Source organism: Sus scrofa, chromosome 4 (assembly GCF_054392235.1).
Source record: "Sus scrofa isolate SSC_HxYL_T2T_F1_AM1 chromosome 4, Sscrofa_HxYL_maternal_Yorkshire_Landrace_v2.0, whole genome shotgun sequence".
Lineage (NCBI taxonomy): Eukaryota > Metazoa > Chordata > Mammalia > Artiodactyla > Suidae > Sus > Sus scrofa.
In genome coordinates, this window is record NC_139386.1 from 37650376 (window position 1) to 37669322 (window position 18947).

At 35.4% G+C, this 18947-nt stretch overlaps 1 protein-coding gene across 33 annotated transcripts in view; it reads right to left on the bottom strand.

The window, feature by feature from the left end:
- Positions 1 to 18947, bottom strand: part of VPS13B (vacuolar protein sorting 13 homolog B) — a 729842-nt gene that overhangs the window by 537368 nt on the left and 173527 nt on the right. For all 33 annotated transcript variants that reach the window (XM_085021978.1, XM_085021986.1, XM_085021974.1 and 30 more), the window contains 2 exons: positions 2750 to 2884; positions 1784 to 1957 (listed from right to left, as the gene is read on the bottom strand). In XM_085021978.1, coding sequence (XP_084878104.1) covers positions 1784 to 1957; positions 2750 to 2884 — 309 coding nt within the window. The remainder of the gene's footprint in view (positions 1 to 1783; positions 1958 to 2749; positions 2885 to 18947) is intronic.

Consider the following 18947-nt stretch of genomic DNA (forward strand, 5'->3'; position numbering starts at 1 on the left):
AATAAGCTTGATTCAGTTCATTCTAACTGCATATATGGCAAAACAGAAAACGAAGAGTCCCTGTCCATGCATATTTAAGAGTATGCAGTAGACACAAGTAAGCTTAGTCCCTTCTTTTGCTTCAAAATTCTAACCAGTCGGGTCTGGTCACTGTAATAACATTTCAATGATTTGATGATTTGAAAATAAAACTTTACAAAAACTACTATTTGGATAATCAAATAAAGGAGTTTCTCAAATAGCATACTTAAAGAACATGATTAGCTAGGCATTAACAAAGCATGATGTTTATTTAACCACCAATCCCTTCTCCTTAAAACAGAGATAGGCAAACTATATAGGTTAAATTAGGCCCACTTCTTGTTTTGTGAATAAAAGTTTTACTGTAATACAGTCATACCCATTCATTCACATATTATCAGTGTCTACTTTTGTGCTATAATAGCACAATTTAACAACTGAGACAGAGATCATTTCATCCACAAGGCCTAAAATGTTAGCTATCTGGCCTTTAGTAACATGTCTAGCAACCCCCACCTTAAAGTATTGGTAAAATCTACCTACAGGCATAGCCTTAGTTTGGGTAGTGGTCTCATCCTCACTTATTTTTCCTTAGGGTTTCATATCCATGCTCATCAGGCTGAAAACTTCTTTTCAAGGACAGTATTCTTTAAAAGACATGCTGACTTAGGGGGTTCTCAGACTCACCTTTCAAATACTAATTTCCAGTTTCTAGTGTGGATGCCATTCAGCTGCAAATGCTATTATAACAAATTCAGCTTTCAAATGGTTTGGCATCCCTTACATATGTGCACTGCTTCAAACATTCACCTTCACATAGTCTCTGTCTGGTGTGTTAATTACAAATCTTTTCGTGGTTTCTAATTTGAATTTAGTGCAGTGATGCTTAACTTATTTTCTATAAGCTACAGTACTTGTGGTATATTGTTAATTGAGCTCTGCTCTTAGGCAGCTATTTGAAACCACCTCACTGGTCAGTTAATTCTAAAGAACAAATTGAGACCCCTGACCCTTTTAAGGAATCTTTATATAGCTACCTTATTTCCAGCATCATTGACTCGGCTTTACTAACTTCATACTGACTAACCGAATTCATGGCTGACATGCCTCTACTTACCATGCCTTGTTATCCCCAGTCTTTACTGATCCTTCTATATCTCCTCTCAGCATAAGAGGTGTGGCTCTGATACTAAGGTGCTGAATAAAGTTAAATAGATTCTAAGCAAAGTACTTCTAGGAGAAAATTTAATTCTAAGAAATAAGATCTTGACTTCTGAGTTTTTTCCTTTGCTTTATCATCAACATCTTTTCCTTTCTAGAAAACCACAGAAGACCCAAACACCTAATTTTAACATGGCAAACTATGGGTCACAAGTGCTACTATTTCAAGAAAAATATTTTCTCTTTTCAATGTCTTAAATTTCTTTTACTCTTTTCTATGTACTATATGATACATTTTAAAACTCTTCGATTTAGTAGTAGCAGTACTATTAGTGAATCTAAGATTAAGTGTTATACATACAACTGAATTACTTCTTAAAAGAATAAAACAGTGTGTAAACACATGCCATTTATCAAAAATGATACAAAAAATATTTTATTTGAACATTCATAGAGCACAACTACAGAGAATATTTTAATGGACACAAATGAAGGAGAGAGAAAAAAAGGAAGGGAGGGAGGTAAGGAAAGGAAAGAAGTCCAATTTCAAAAGCTTTGCTCGAAGAGAAAACACAAAATAAGTGAATAATGATGTACTTACCGGAACTATGGCAGTAGTCCATATATTGTGGAACTTGGACTGTGAAGGCTATCAAATCTGGAGCTAAGAGAGATTCTGGCTTTCTACTCTCATTGAGCCACTTACTGCTATGAAGGTCTTTAGTGTCAGAAGGACCCTGAAGCAATGGAATCAACTTCTCTTTTCCATTGTCACCTGAACAGAAACATTTATGAAAAAGAAAGTCTTATCAAATAAAATAAAGGAATAGCCTGAGGACACTTGATTTTAAAATATACTAACATCATAATGTAATTCTTCAATTTATACTTGGTAATTTTAGCTGTACATTTTGTATACTCTAAAAAGTATGACTGATAAAATTAACAGCACGTTTAACTCTTAAAATACTGTTTTAATATTTTGCTAATGAACGTAGAACATGTTCAGAAAAGCTTGTAAAATTAAACATCATGAACACACTGTATTCAATATTTTCAGTGGAATCTGTACCTCTTTAAACTTATCTAGACATTTAGTTCACATTGGAAAAATTAAATAACAAATAGTTTAGGGAAAATATTATGAAATAAAGTATTGGAAGGAAAGCAAAGTCAATTACGACTTTAAATTGAAAAACAGCTGGGTTTTCAGTTTAATTTTATGACACAACATTTTAATTTAATTTTTAAGTGTCATATATATCTATACCTCTTATTCCACCTCAAAAGTATAAGAATAATCTTCCCTTTAATTTTTCCTCCTTCATAACCATTCTTAAAAGAATGTAAAGATTTTTTTCCTTAAACAAAAATTAATTTATTAAAGTCAAGGAGTATGTATCATCCTGGCACAATTAACAATTTTTTCAAGTAAAAATAAAAAATTTAAAACCTCTGATTCATAGGAACAATGAGTAAATTCTTGTTTCAGTAACGCTCCTTGTAAAATGCAAGGCCAATTCTCCTATACAGGCAATAAAGTTTTACACGGTCCAGCTGCACATACCTGGGGCTTTGGCACAAATTTTTATTGATCCCATGGTCCCAGAGGCGCATTTGACCAATGATGTGCTGCAGTACTTCAATTCAACATTCTGGATTGAGCCCTCAAGAGTTGGCAAGGGATTCTTAGATTTCACACCTAATAAAAGAAAACTGCAAATGTACTAGCCGATTGAATTTAAATAATTTTTATACTCCTTCACCAAGGCATTTAAACTTAATTATACTTTAATTAACTACCTCAGATGTTCTTACAGTATTTGTGTTAGGTTTCATAGTTTAGTATTTAGGAGGTAAAAAGACGCAATTTTAAAATAAGTAGGCTGAACTGTCATAAATATACATATTCAAATATTAAATAACTATTTGTTTAAAATGAGAGACTAAATATCATATTTTGTTTTAGAATATAAAGATTTTTCATCTGAAATAAATTTAACTCATAAATTGGATTTCATTTAGGCAGAAGCATTTAATTTAAACAGGAAACTTCCTCCTCAAAATATCTTGGTCAGGTGGGATGAAGAGAGAAACAAGATAGCTCAAAACAGCTCCAAAGTTAAAATACAACAGCTTATAAGCAAAATTGACATGCCATGTGTAACTAAAAGAAACCAAAGGGATTCTATATCAATTAACAAAAAAAGTGGATATTAATGTCTCTACTAAATGCTACTTGCTGAAGGACATAAAAGCACAGAAGGGAACAATTACCATGACATAAATGGTAGGGAAAACCTAATTCAAAAGGGAGAAACTCATTTTGGCCCTAAAGGGTAGGTGATAATTTAAAAGGCAGAGAAACCTTGAGAACATTATACTAACATTATTGCAAACCACTAAAATGATGATGATGAACTCTAATCAACTAATATTTACTGGGGGACTTAACCATGTGTTATGCACATATATTCAATCCTTAAAACAAGACTGTAATAAAGATGTCATATTATCCTCAATTTACAAATTGGGAACCAACAGATTAGAAGAGTGAAATAATTTTTGCTCTGCCCTATAGCAGAGAAAGAGCTGAGGTGTTTAACACAATTTGACCCTATCACAGAAAACTACACCACTAATTTCACCTATATTCATGAAGAGTGGCCACTATAATTTCCCTTCCTTTCCTAATCCCACATTTCAATCAAATATATATTTTCCTTCATATGTGAAACTTCTTTAAGCAGAGCTATGTACGAATAATTAAGAAAACCATAAACTTTCTATGATTCTAATATCTTGATCTCAAATTCTGGTATATTCAAGAAGCCTCATAGTCCTCCAAAAGTCTTCCTGCAATGTGGCCCAGGAAACAGTTTAACTAACACACTATGTGGTTTGCAAATGGTTAAAGGACATGATCTTGAGGAACACCTTCTCACATACTAATTTTTACTTCAGAAGGACCTGTTAATTTACTAATTTGATGGTTGTACAAACATGTATCAAATGGCTGCTATTTTCCAATAGCCACTACCTCTGTTGTTCCCATTTGAAATGGTATCTAATATCCTCATAGAGTCTAAATCCCATGTACTCACACATTTTTCTATGTTTTTATCAGTTATCAAAATCTATCACTCAAAAAACTTAAGCGGAGTTCCTATCGTGGCGCAGAGGAAATGAATCCGACTAGGAACCATGAGGTTGGGGGTTTGATCCCTGGCCTCACTCAGTGAATTAAGTATTCAGCATTGCCGTGAGCTGTGGTATAGATCGCAGACTCAGCTCGGATCTAGTGTGGCTGTGGCTATGGCTGTGGCTGTGGCCAGCAGCTACAGCTCTGATTAGACCCCTAGCCTGGGAACCTCCATATGCCACAAGTGTGGCCCTCGAAAAGACAAAAGACCAAAAAAAAAAAAAAAAAAAAAAAAAAAAAAACCAAAAAACTTAAGCAGCAGTATTTCAGAAAGTCAAATGATGCCATCAACATGTATGTAAACATAGCAGCAGTAGCAATAACAGTAGTAATAGTACTAATTAGAGCACATAACATTCACTGAGCACTTACTAAATGCCATGTACTATACTTAATTTCTTTTTATTCATCTCAAAAGAAAAAAAAAGCATCTATTACTATTTCATTTTACATCCAGAAAAACAAAGTTTACAGAAATAAAGTTTTTTGCCAGGGTCAAGTCAGAAAGTGGGGAGGCCTGGATCATTTTTCTCCTCATAAGAAAAGCAGCTGAGCTAGCCTGCATATCTAACTTTCACTGTGGATGTAGAAGTTATAATCAGTAGAAATTTTACCCTTCTCCAATCATTGTGGTTAGATGATGAGAGGGACAGGAAATGGAATTATACCCTCATCTAGCTTTCAAGCCCCCAGAGTCAGACTTGCTTCTATGCCAATTTTTTGAAAAAAAAAAAAAAAAAAATTTAAAATCTAGATAGTGATCAGCAGACAAGAATTACTGAAGCATTCTCTCAAGGGTACTGATGGTTCTAAGAAACAGGAAATATGAATTCATTTTCTACAAAAATTAAATATATGTGTATACATGGAGTTCCTGTCATGGCTCAGGGGTTAGCAAACCCAACTAGCATCCATGAGGATATGGGTTCTATCCCTGGCTTTGCTCAGTGGGTTAAGAATCCGGCATTGCAGTGAGCTGTGATGCAGGTCACAGATGCGGCTCAGATCTCACTTTGCTGTGGCATAGGCCTGCAGCTACAGCTCTGACTGGATCCCCAGACTGGGAACCACCATATGCCACAGGTGTGGCCCTAAAAAGACAAAAAGACCCAAAAAAAAAAAAAAAAAAAATTTAAATGTGAATAGATCAAAATGGCTTTCAAAAAATTTTACAACACTGCTTTTTTTATAGTTTACACCAAGTTTAGGACTCTATCTTGAATTGCAAATGATAGGTCTTTGTTAATCTAATGCATGTGTACATAAGACTCTTATCAGAAGAATCTGACAGAATCTCTTATACATATATAAACCACTTAGTTTTAGACTAATACTATTAAGAACTTATTTCACATTTTTACGATCATTATGTTTCCCAGATAATTTTAAACTTGTTTCAGTAACTAAAACATCTGCATAATTTTTCCTTAAGGAAACTTTTTTATAAAGTAATTTGTTTTTAATGGTAACAAGCTCAAGACTTTTAAAAAGATGGATTATAATCATCTCTTTATAGACTTCAACAATGGAGAAGAACTGCTAGTAAAAAAATAACCTTGGCAATATATAGACTTTGAGCCATATCGATGTGTCAATGTATGTTCATGAATTGTAACAAATGTACCATTTGGTGAAGGATGTCCATATTGGGGGAGGCTATGCAGACAGATACGGAGACAGAAATATACGCAAAATCTCATATTTTATCCTCAATTTTGCTGTGAACTTAAAATTGCTCTCAAGAAAACAAAGTATTATTAAAAATAATATAAAAATAAACTTGGTTTAATTCTACTCTACCATCAAACCAAAATTTGTAAAACACCTCAAAATTTGTAAAACACTAGGAAGGTCTTGGCACTGCACAACTCAGGGCACCGTTTACATTGCTTTCTACCTACCTGAATGCTGCTTCCTAAAATTGTGAAAAGAAATCTCCTGTTAGGAGTGCAGTACAGTGAAACAAAAAGATTAAAAGCTCTGAAACTGAAAAAGCAAGGCATCAGGTCCAGGCAGCATTACGTATCTACTAGATAGGCGGTTTAAGACAAGACACTATTATTGTTAAATGCGGAGGCCAAAATACTGCAGTTATTGCTCAAGATATTTAACTCTTGGAAATTAGCTGAGGAGTTACCGTCATGGTTCAGTGGTTAACGAACCTGACTAGTATCCATGAGGATGTGGATTCAATCCCTGACCTCGCTCAGTGAGTTAAGGATCTGGCATTGCCATGAGCTCAAATCCCGGGTTGCTGTGGCTGTGGCATAGGCCAACAGCTACAGCTCCAGTTTGACCAATGGCCTAGGAACCTCCATATGTCACAGGTGCTGTCCTAAAAAGACACGAAAGAAAGAAAGAAAGAAAGAAAGAAAGAAAGAAAGAAAGAAAGAAAGAAAGAAAGAAAGAAAGAAAGAAAGAAAGAAAGAAAGAAAGAAAGAAAGGGAGGGAGAAAGAGGAAGGAAGGAAGGAAGGAAGGAAGGAATCAGCTGAACTTTATACAAAACTTAATTTGGGGTAAGGTGCACAGTTTTGGTAAGATGTACAATCAGCTGACATAAATCAACAGGACAATCACTTAAGATAGTGACAATATCTTATATTTGAAATAATGATTTTAGAAACCACTCATATACATCTACTCAAATACTGCTATCATGGTCTACTAGAGAGAGAAGAGAGAATCCCTAAGGCTCTGCAACTGAAATACAATTTTACATGCTATATATTATTAATGGAATAATCTAAAAATAAACCGAATGTTTGTAATACAATTTAACATAAAATAATACACTGTTACTTCTTCCCTGTATAGTGCTTGTCTAAAACACATTAACCCCTAACACACATTATTAGTCCTATGGTGCACCATAAACTCAGATTTTTTTTCCAACACATTTCTTGTCCAACATAATTCTACTCACCTCACAGAAATTTACCCTCCAGTGTTCAGTAATAAATCTACTCCTTTACCAACAAAGAAATGAAAATAAAAAGAGCTGAAGGTGTAACTTTCTTAAAGGCAGGAGCTGTCTTCAAAACATTGGAAGATGGATATTGATGAACAAGTAGCAACGAGATGACTTAAGAGAAAAATGCCCATGGATAATAAAACTAAGAAGCAATTTGATCTGAAATAAACCTTTGAAAGGTAAGAATTAAAGAAGCCAGGTAGTTTGGAGGGCAGGAATGCAGATGAGGCTAAAAAGATGAGCAGTGACTGAAAGTCTATCTAAATGACCATAGATCTTTTGCCTTGATCCACGCAGCCATGCAACTACCACACACTCCTCCTGGCAAAAGACTGAGGGGTTTGCACTGGAGAGACTGAATCATCGGAAGGACAATGAACTAAGGATACAACCAAAGAAAAGGGTGCATGCAAAAAATAGGAGAGTGTCTAAAACTATATATAAATCAGATGTACTGAATGATGAAATGTTTTCTTTTAGTAAGAATTCTAAATGCCAGATTTATAACCTGCAAGAAGGAACTGCAAGGATTTCCCTCTATGAAAACTAGCCAGTCCAAGAAAAAAGAACCAGAGATACTTATAACTGATTATCCCCCAACAAAAAAAAAAAAATGATTATGTGTCCAATTCCCCTAAAATGACACCAGCCACTCACTCAATAAGCTCTAACCTCACACACAGGTTCCCAATTGGTTATTTAGTATTTTATTCTACGATAGGAAGGATCATCAGAAATTAGGTAGAAATTACTAACATGAAAGGCAGACATAAAAACAAACACAAAAAAGGAAGTAGGGTAAATAGACAATGCTGGGAATAGAAAACGTTAAGTAATAAGTACTGCTGCTGTTGCTGTTACTGCTACCCTCAGAGGGAGTGCAGAAGGTACTAGAATGAGAACAGGATGTCAAACTTTTCAAAGAACAAAGAACAGCCCTTAAAAATTGAAATCATGATGTTAATTCTTCTTAAAATAATAGTAAGATAGGAAAATAAAGATAAGGGAATCTACCATATAAATTAAAACGAAAAAGCCAGAGAATAAAAATGGGAGAAAAATGACTAAAAGGATCAGCATAAACAATCATATGTATGAAAACCAAAAGTTCCAGGAAGAACTACTAAAACAAAATAGAGAAAATAATCAAAGAAATAATTCAAAAAGATTTCCTCCAAACTGAAGCACAGGAATTTCAAATTTAAAAGGTATCCATGTATCCAGCAGAACAAATGGAAAAGCAAATATGAAGGCTAAAGAGAGAAGCTCCTAAAAGCTTCTGAGATAGAAAACAGATGCATGAAAACAGAAAAAGACTAACATGCAAACATATAACACAAAATTAGAAGGATATCAAACTTCTCAACACAGTATTGGAAATGAGAAGACAACAACAAAGCTATGCTTTTAAAATTCTGTAGGAATATCATTCACAACCTGCAAATCTCTATATAGACACCCAAACTACCGTTACACATGAAGGTAGAATAAAAATTCACTCAAACATGCCAGACCTGAAAAAAAAAGTTTTACTTCCTCTGTTGGAAAGATAACTAGAGAATTGTGCTCCACCACAAAGAGGAAATAAATCAGGAAAGAATAACACATGTGATTCAAGAAACAGGGGATTCAACATAAGAGAAAAGGTTATTCCAAGATCAACAATCAAAGGAGACTTCAAAACATCTTTATAGTAGGATTAGAAGCAAACAGAGTATATGGAATGGTTGGCCAATGGGAACCTGCTGTATAGCACAGGCAATGCTATCCAATATTCTGTGAAAATCTATATTGAAAAGAATCTGAAAAAGAATGGATCTGTGTAAACATATAACTGAATCACTTTGTCGTACAGTAGAAATCACAATACTGTAAATCAACTATAATTCAGTAAAACTTTTTAAAAAGTAAAAAAGCAAACAGAGACTAAAACAGGAGGAAAGTACACTAAAAGAATAATGACTACAAAATTTAAAACTAATTATCTAATGCTCAGAATCCAAGCCATGTCTGTGACCTAAGCTGCAGATCACGGCAATGCCGGATAATTAACCCACTGGGCAAGGCCAGGGATCAAACCCATGTCCTCATAGTTACTAGTCAGTTTCGTTACCACTGAGCCACAACAGGAACTCCCAAAACTGTAATTTAATAAAATCAAACAAAAGGTCATTCAGGACACTCAGGCAGCCAGGACTCAATCTAGATACCCAAAAACGATAAAATCACAGTAAAAACTTTACTATTGGGTGGTGAAGCAGTAGTAAAGTTTTCTGTAGAGGGAAGAGGTAAATTCTTTTAAAATAGCCATTTTAGCAGAGTTAATAGGGAACATTCTACAAAAGAACAATAGCAAAGAGCTTCCAAATGTTGATATTATAGTAAAAACTAAGCATTATTCTATCAAGGAAGAATAAAAGGAGAAAATGAAAGAGAGGAAGATTTCTCACATGAGAAGAAAGTGGAAGTCTTAAAAAGAAAGGCTGGGCAGGCAAGAACAAAGAGGTGTACCAAGGCTCAACAGGTGACAAAGATAGCAAAATAGGAGACAGCAAAGGTTAAAAAGCAATGGTTGCTTTGTTATTGCTGCTGATGATAATGATTTTACTGTTTTTAACACGGAAAAGCAGATAAATTGACAGCCTCGAGTTTTGCGAAAATCTTAAGTAAATCACTTAATATCTTCAACAGGATATAAAAGATAACTATTGAATTATAACCAATTAAATGGCATAAAACAAAAAGTAATCTCAAAAGCAGAGACCACAGTGATAATTAGGTGACAGAACTGAACTTTATTCACAAGAAACAAAAGATAGTCTTCTACAGCAAGAGCTTTACTTTCCATTGTTTCGCCCTCACAGCAATCCCTGTCCCTAATGCTATCGTTTCCAGCAAAAAGAGAGTCAACAGGCATTTACTAAATATCTACAAATCAGCTTCTCTAATTCTTTTTTTAACATCAACAATGGCAAATAAACATTTGACAAAGACTTAGCTTCATACTGACAGAATGATGAAAAAAGATGCCTTATATTAACAAAATAAGTCTGCTTCTAACTCTAAAATTTTATGAATCAGTGTCTTGTTCCAACATGTCTTTGTCACACTAAACACATACATTCTTGGAAAACTAATTTGCAGTATTAGCAAGAATTAATCTACTCCTCTTCAAGGTTACTTAACTTTCCACTGTTGATTATAGGTTAGGGAATTTAGACATTTCTGGGTATAAGGAACTAGAAAAATATATATTTTCATTTGGAAGGGGGCAGAGCCTGGTTAGAATACTGAAGAACTTACAAATTCTGAACACAGTCTGGCAAGAGGACTTCAACGATTCGTTTTGGCTGGAAAGAGGAAGATCACAAGACTTCAAGGGTTTAAAAGAAGAGAATATCAGATAGTTTACCATAGTACTTCAAATACAACTGATGTCCAAGAACAAAGAGTTTTCTTTATCCTGACATTAGCGCCAAATATGGAAACTAAAATATTAACAGTGGCAGATCATATCATTAATTTCTTTTCACTTTGATCGCTTTTAAAGATTTATGCTTGTTTTAGCACACTGGGGTTTCATCACAATGCATCTACTCTAGAAATTTATGTTTAATTTTTCTGTTCCAGATTTATGACTCTTATATCTGAAGATTCACATCTTCCACCAATTTTGTGGGATAACAAAAAGTCTTTAAATAATATCCCTCTCCTAGTTTCTCCTTCTAAGACTATTACTAGACCTATATGGAATCCTCTGATTCTAGTGACCAACTCCATTGACCTGTACTTCAAATTTTCATCTTTATTTTCAGTGCTGCCTTCAGGGTAATTTCTTTATATCCACCTTTAAGTTCATAGTGTCTCTAGCTGTGTCTAGTCATTCACTCAATGACTTCTTTCCTTTTTTTAATTTTCTAATCTTTATTGACAATATCTGTGCCTTTCTCATATTTTCAACTCTATCTTTTACTTCCCTAATATTTTTTTTCTTTTATTTATGGCCACACCTGTGGCATTTGGAAGTTCCTAGGGGTCTTCTCCTAGGGCTAGGTGTCAACTCTGAGCTGCAGCTACAGGCCTAAGCCACAACCTCAGCAATGCGGGATCTAAGCTGCGTCTGCAACCTATGCCACATCTTTTGACAAAGCCAGATCCTTAACCCATTGAGTGAGGCCAGAGACCAAACCAGCATCCTCACAGACACTGTTGTGTTTTTAACCTGCTGAGCCACAATGGGAACTCCTCTTTAAAAATCTTAATCACTTTACACAATTTTTTCAGTTATTACTGAAATTCTAGGAGTCCACATCAGCTATTTGAGGTCTTAGCCCTTAGGGAATTATTTTCAAGTTCTTGGCAATTTTGGATTCTGAGTTACATTTCACAAGGTTTTCCCTTTTAAATATATTACCAGAGTTAAGGGTATAACCCAAAGCAAATATCTGTATTTACTATTAGATACCCAGAGATGTAACCAGTCCACCCAAGATCACATTTTAAGGTAACTTATTGGCTTGATGGTTCTTAAGACCATGCAGAAATTAAAACCTGACTGATGACAGGACTGTGGTCACAAATTCTCAAGGAAAGAACCCTCTATATTCCCCATCAAAGCCAAAAGAAAGAGTGGGGCAGATTTTTCAAACAATCCACCTTCCCGCTAGTCCTTAGAAGTTATGAGCTTAGAGAAACAAAAATCACTTCCCAATTCCTCCTTTCTTGTCCCCCCATCCAACCCTCTGGTGATTAAAAGCCAACCCTACTGATAACAGGTTACCACTGCCAAATAGGAAAATCAAAGCATGAATTCCTGCTGCTTCCTTCTCTGATTTTCAGTTTCCTCCTTGTTTTTGGTTTTTGGTTTTTTTTTTTTCTTTTTGCTTACTTGTAAATTTAGCAATTCACTTAGAATTATATGTTTTATATATTATCCAGCATGACTGTTTATATAGGAAAGATTTTCAGGTTAATTAGTATGCCATGCTACCAGGCATAGAAGTCATATCATGCTGTGCTATGTTTCTTAAGTAAATACACCTTGTAACTGAATTTTCTCCTCCTTAGGATTTTATCCATGATAGATGTAGAAACAACAAGTACTTTCTGAGGTTAAACACTGTAGGTTATACAGATACACTATACATTATAAACTAGAAAATGTGCTAGTTTAACTACTCTGTTTCCATAACTATAAAGTGGGTATAATTCACTAGCTACTTTACAGAATAATCCTCAGGGCTGAAATAATAAGTGGATGGTGGTTAACAGAGGATTTGGCATTCAATAAATGTTAGATAGTACATTCTCATTGTTGCTATTACTACAAACAACACAAGCTTAGATTGAGCAAGTTCAGTTTATATACATTAAAGAATAAGAAGAAGTTTCCTGTTGATATAATAGCTGTGTAATCTTGGATTTAAAATCTCTATGGCTGGAGTTCCCATCGTGGCTCAGCAGAAATGAATCTGACTAGTATCCATGAGGACGCAGGTTCAATCCCTGGCCTCACTCAGGGGGTTACGGATCCGGCATTGCCATGAGCTGAGGTGTGGGTCACAGATGCGGCTCTGATCTGGCATTCTGTGGCTGTGGTGTGGGCCAGTGGCTACAGCTACAATTCAACCCCTAGCCTGGGAACCTCCAAATATCTCAGGAGCAGCCCTAAAAAGATAAAAAAATAAAAATAAAAATAAATAAATAAACACATAAAATCTCTGGCTCCGTTTCTTCATCTGAAAAAAAAAAAAAAAAAGAGTGGTTGCATTTGATTATAATGAGATTTTTTTTAAGTTTTAAAAGCCAGTGATTGGAGTTCCTGTCGTGGTACAGTGGTTAAGGAATCTGACTAGGAACCATGAGGTTGCGGGTTCGATCCCTGCCCTTGCTCAGTGGGTTAACGATCCGGCGTTGCCGTGAGCTGTGGTGTAGGTTGCAGATGCGGCTCAGATCCTACGTTGCTGTGGCTCTGGCATAGGCCAGTGGCGACAGCTCCGATTCGACTCCTAGCCTGGGAACCTCCATATGCTGTGGGAGCGGCCCAAAGAAATAGTAAAAAGACAAAAAAAAAAAAAACAATAAAAGCCAGTGATTATCTGCAGCAGAAGGAGATTAAAGACTGTATGCTGGGATGGGATATGGAATGAAGAGCGGTCTTTGAAGGGAGTAATATCGTCATATACCATCAATATTTTTTTAAAGGCAAAGAAAAATTACACTAATCAAATAAAACTTTTACTATGTTTCTATACATATGATAGAAAGAATATGGACTAGGTAAAATCAGTGGCTTTAGTGAAAGGTGAACGAAATTAAGTCTAAAGATAAATATAATTTACAAACTGTTATTACAAGAATAACTTCTGAAACCTTTTATATCTCCCTGTGGCTTCTAGAGCTATAATGTCGGATAAGGAATAATGAACTACTACTTTATGATATAAATAATGAAATGATGCATTATTAGATTGCATTTTTCTTTACACAAAAATTCTTAGTTGAGGAAGTTCCCCCTGGTGCAGCAGGTTAAGGATTCAGCATTGCCGCAGCTGTGGCATAGGTCGTAACTGTGGCACTAGTTCAATCCCTGGCTCAGGAACTTCTACATGCCATGGGTGTGGCCAAAAGAATAATTTAGAAAAGTTCTTAGGTGAAGTAATAAATAACACCCAACTACCAGTTATGATCAATCAATATTATACACATACATGAACTTTAAAAAATAACACTTAGGATGAGAAAATATAATGCTTAGTGAAAAAAGTCCCTGCTTCTTGGATTAGGTATTTCATAACACATATGGGAAGGAAATATATAAAAATAAATTCTCATTAATAACCACTGGTGGAAATATCTAAAGGACTACTATGTAAAATTCATACTGAACTCCATATTCTGCAGCAAAAGTAGGTAAAGAGGTAACACTCTTGGTCAATAAGTTAAGGAAAAAGCAAAACAAACTATGTAGGCATTAGGACAAAAGTGAAATGAGATAATTTAAACATATCATATAGGAAGCTTAGAAACTCTTTTTTAAAAGCTTACTGTAAACATAAGAGAGAAACTGTGGAAAAGACTTTAATAAAAAAATTTTAAATGTGGATAAGGACTCTAAATGACTAGCTGGCAAAGTTAAAGACATCATAGTAAAGAGCAAAACTATCTTTTAAATTAAGTTAACTATGTGTGTGTGTTAAGAGGGAGTTGGTAAAGAGCACACCAGAAGAAAAATAGATACAACAATTACTACCTCTGTGTGGGACAAGATCATTCTTCTTTGCTTAGTTTAATTCTGCCATAAGGCATCTCAATTCTACCACAAAGTAAGACTGCCAAGCTAAGTATCTGACTACTATGAAATTTTGACTCTGACAAGCATTCTTTTAACTGTAAGAACTCTTACTGTATGCAACCAAGATTCATTCTTGCTACTTCAATCACTGACCTCCAAATACAAAATCAAAGGCCCACTACAAATAACTCTGGACTCTTTTTCACTGGGAAGGTCAATTATCGTAGCTGAAAGACTCAAGGTTCGGTCTGTACCTAAGGATGATCATCAGTAGATCGTTCGTCATGCATGCACTAACTCTGAGTCACGTCTCATTCATTCACTCACTGATTCTTTTTTTTTTCTTTTTTTTTTAACTATACACTACCATATACCAGAGGCAGTCTAACGTTATGGGGTAAATAAGACCATTTCAGGTTCTTTTCTTATGAATTATACAATCTAGTGAAAAAGTACTATTGGTCATTAAACCAATAACTACCCAAACATGTACCTATTTAATACTGTGAAAAGTGCTAAAAAAAGTACTGGGTGCTATGAAAACATAAGGAAGGGAGGGACTGAACTAGTCTGAGTCCTAAGAAAACAGCGCTTTAGCAATGACAAAGGAGTTAGCCACAAGAAGGAACTGGGAAGAATGTTTAACTCCCATGGGATTACTATCTGCCTAGACACAGCGTTACCTGAGGACAGCAAACAGATGGCCAGTGGGGGCATCATTTACTCAAAAGGCCATTCATCTGCATAAAGGTAATAACAATAATAGGTAAGATCATTGACTACTTAAGTACACAAAACCTGTTAGGAAAAATCATTGTTATAAATGGCATGTAGTCCTATCTGACAGTTTAACATGTTTCTATTTTGATAGCATAAATAACTATTCACAGGGAAAGGCCAAAGACTTATAGAGACTTAAAAAATTTCTTTAACAAATATACTAAAAGTTAATAAATCACTTCATTAAGCACACAGATTATCTGTTGAATGAAGAAACCCATGAATCAGTCAATGAATGGTTAAGAATACAAAAGAAAATTCACCTAAGAGAAACACAAATAATAAAAAGACAAAAGACGAATTTTGCTATAACTAAAGAAAGGTGAGTTAAAGGAAAAGTGAAAATGTAAGCAACAATATTTAATACTGCTGAGGTGTTATTACAACAACCATTACCCTTCATTACCAGATGCATTATATATTCGTGGAATGATGTGAGAGAGCAGTACATCTCTATGTTTTATTTGTTTTTTTGCCCTTGCCTGTGGCATGTGGAAGTTCCAGGCCAGGGATCAAACCTACGCCAAAGCAGCAACCACACCAGATCCTAAACCTAATGTGCCACAAGAGAACTTCTATATGCTATTTTTTAAAACTTAGAATCCATAACCAAGTCATTCAGTCCCGAAATTTTCTCTCCAAGAAATAACTAAAGAGAAGGAAAAATGCTTCATAGCAGTATTAATCAAAGCAGCAAAAATCAGAAAACATTTCAAATGTCAGAAGAGGAGAATGATTAACTGTATTATGAAATATTAATATCTCATTATCAATGAAACCTATGTTATTTGATGTTAATGTGAAAGTATACAAAATATATATCTATTAAGAAATGTTTAGAGTTCCCGCCATGTCATAGCAGAAACGAATCCGACTAGGAACCATAAGGTTGCGGGTTCAATCCCAGGCCTTGCTCAGTGGGTTAAGGATCTGGCGTTGCCATGAGCTGTGGTATATATAGGTCGCAGATGAGGCTCAGATCTTGTGTTGCTGTGGCTGTGGCATAGGCCAGCATCTATAGCTCCAATTAGACCCCTAGCCTGGGAGCCTCCATATGTGGTGGGCACAGCCCTAAAAAGTTAAAAAAAAAAAAAAAGAGAGAGAGAAAAGTTAAATCACAGTATAAGAGAACATAAGATAGTACAAACAATATGATTACAACTATGAAAACTACACATAGAAAAAATTAGAAATTATACAGAAATTGGCATTACTGTAGAAATAGGAAATTTTATTAAATTTTACATATAATCTAAAAACTGACTTACTAATAAGTTTAGAAGCTTAATTACCGTTATAAGTAAGGTTTCACATTAAAGAATAGAGACAAGAGTTCCCGTTGTGGCGCAGTGGTTAACGAATCCGACTGGGAACCATGAGGTTTCGGATTCGGTCCCTGCCCTTGCTCAGTGGGTTAACGATCCGGCGTTGCCGTGAGCTGTGGTGTAGGTTGCAGACGCGGCTCGGATCCCGCATTGCTGTGGCTCTGGCGTAGGCCGGTGGCTACAGCTCCGATTAGACCCCTAGCCTGGGAACCTCCATATGCCGCGGGTGCGGCCCAAGAAATAGCAACGACGACAACAACAACAACAACAACAACAAAAAGACAAAAAAAAAAAAGAATAGAGACAAATAACACTCTGTAATAACAGTAGGTAGAATCAGAAGGCAATAATAAAACCCCCTGCTAATTCTGGTGTATATACATTTACTTACAAATAAAAGGAAAGAAGATAAACAGAGGTCAATATGTGAAGTTACAAACAACAAAAAGCTTTCCAATAAATAACCCAAATATACAACTTAAATGGTAGAAGATCTCAGAGTCTAAGAAATATATTTTACAACTATGTACAAGAAGAAAAACAGAAATGATAATCCAATCCATACACGAACTGAGCTCTAAATTATTCACAAACCAGTGCAGACCACATCCTTCAAGAATAAACATTACTACCACTGAAGTCAGAGTCAAAGATCCTGTCAGGTAGCTGAGATACAGTTAAGCTAAAAAATAATAGCATCAACAAACAGACTACTCAAGTCCACATTCACCCTATTCAAACCAAAATGAAACATAATCAAGACTTTTTTTATTACAGCTGATTTATAATGTTCTGTCAATTTCTGCTGTACAGCAAAGTGACCCAGCCCGCACATATATATATATATATATATATATATATATACACACACACATTCTTTTTCTCACATTATTCTCCATCAAGTTCTGTCACAAGTCACTAGAAATAGTTCAGACACTTTTTCCTAGCTCATTATAGAAATAAACTAGTTCCACTTCCAGGAAACAGGGTAGACTTTTCCCTATTTTTCATGCTAATTAAGGAAAACTTAAAAGCCCAGTGTCATTATATATAAAACAAAAATAAAGAGCCTTTGAAAAGTGGAAAGAAGGAAGCAGACCAGTTAGGGACTTCGGGAGCCAAAGAAAAACACAGTGGTGAGGTGCAAAGGCTCTGTTTTTGCCTCATACACTCTAGACTTGAAGCTGAAGAAGCCAGTAGCCCAGGAAGGCCAATAGGTACAGACATAAAAAGTCCTAACAAAAGCCTATCCTCTCTGGCCAAAGGACCTGAATAATAGCATCCTAGCAGCAAGAAAGAAAACTTTTAGATAATAACTGCTCTACTCCAAACAATCACCACAGAAAAAACTGTGGTCTCAACCCACACCAACACTAGCAAAAGTCAATAGGAAGCCCAGACTTCAACTTTCAACATGCTCTAACAGGGAGCTCCCTGGTAGCATAGTGGTTAAGTATTCAGCATTATCACTGCTATGGCTTGGGTTCAATCTCTGGCCTGGGAACATGGGGGAGATCAAAAAAATTACATGCTCTAACAAGGAAACCCAAATGTCCCAAATTGGGTAACATGAAAGAAGGCTGAAGAGAGAACCTAGACTTCCAACCCAACTTGGCAATAAGGAGGAAACCTTCAACCTCCCAGGGTAGTGCCAAAGGAAGCCTACCTAGAAGAGAATTAGGACCTTCATTAACCATCAGCAACAATGAGCCACCCTACCACCACCACTCTGGTGTCAGTAGAGATCTTATGGGGAGCAGCAATGGGCAATCCAACTATTCCAAGCCAGGGAGTTACCTCTGGAGATCTAAATAAGGGCTAGAATCCCAAGATCCAAAAGTTATACTCCTCCACCCCCCATTTGGGTATCAATGGAAGCCAACTGGAAATGCTGAACTTCTAACTCCACTTGACAGTAACAAGGGAGCATGTCTCCTTCCACAGCTGGAGCATTATCAGATGATGCAACATAAAACAATGTTTAAATAAGATCTAGAGTCTCAGAAAACAATATCTAAATTTTCAGAATTCAATCAAAAAACCAAGATCCCAAACTGAAAAGACAATTCCTAGATACCACTGAAATGACAGATATGTTCGAACCATCTGACAAAGACTTTCAAAAAGCCATCATAAAAGTGTTTCAAATAAATTAATTAAATTAAAAATAAATTAAATAAAGGTAAAAAATA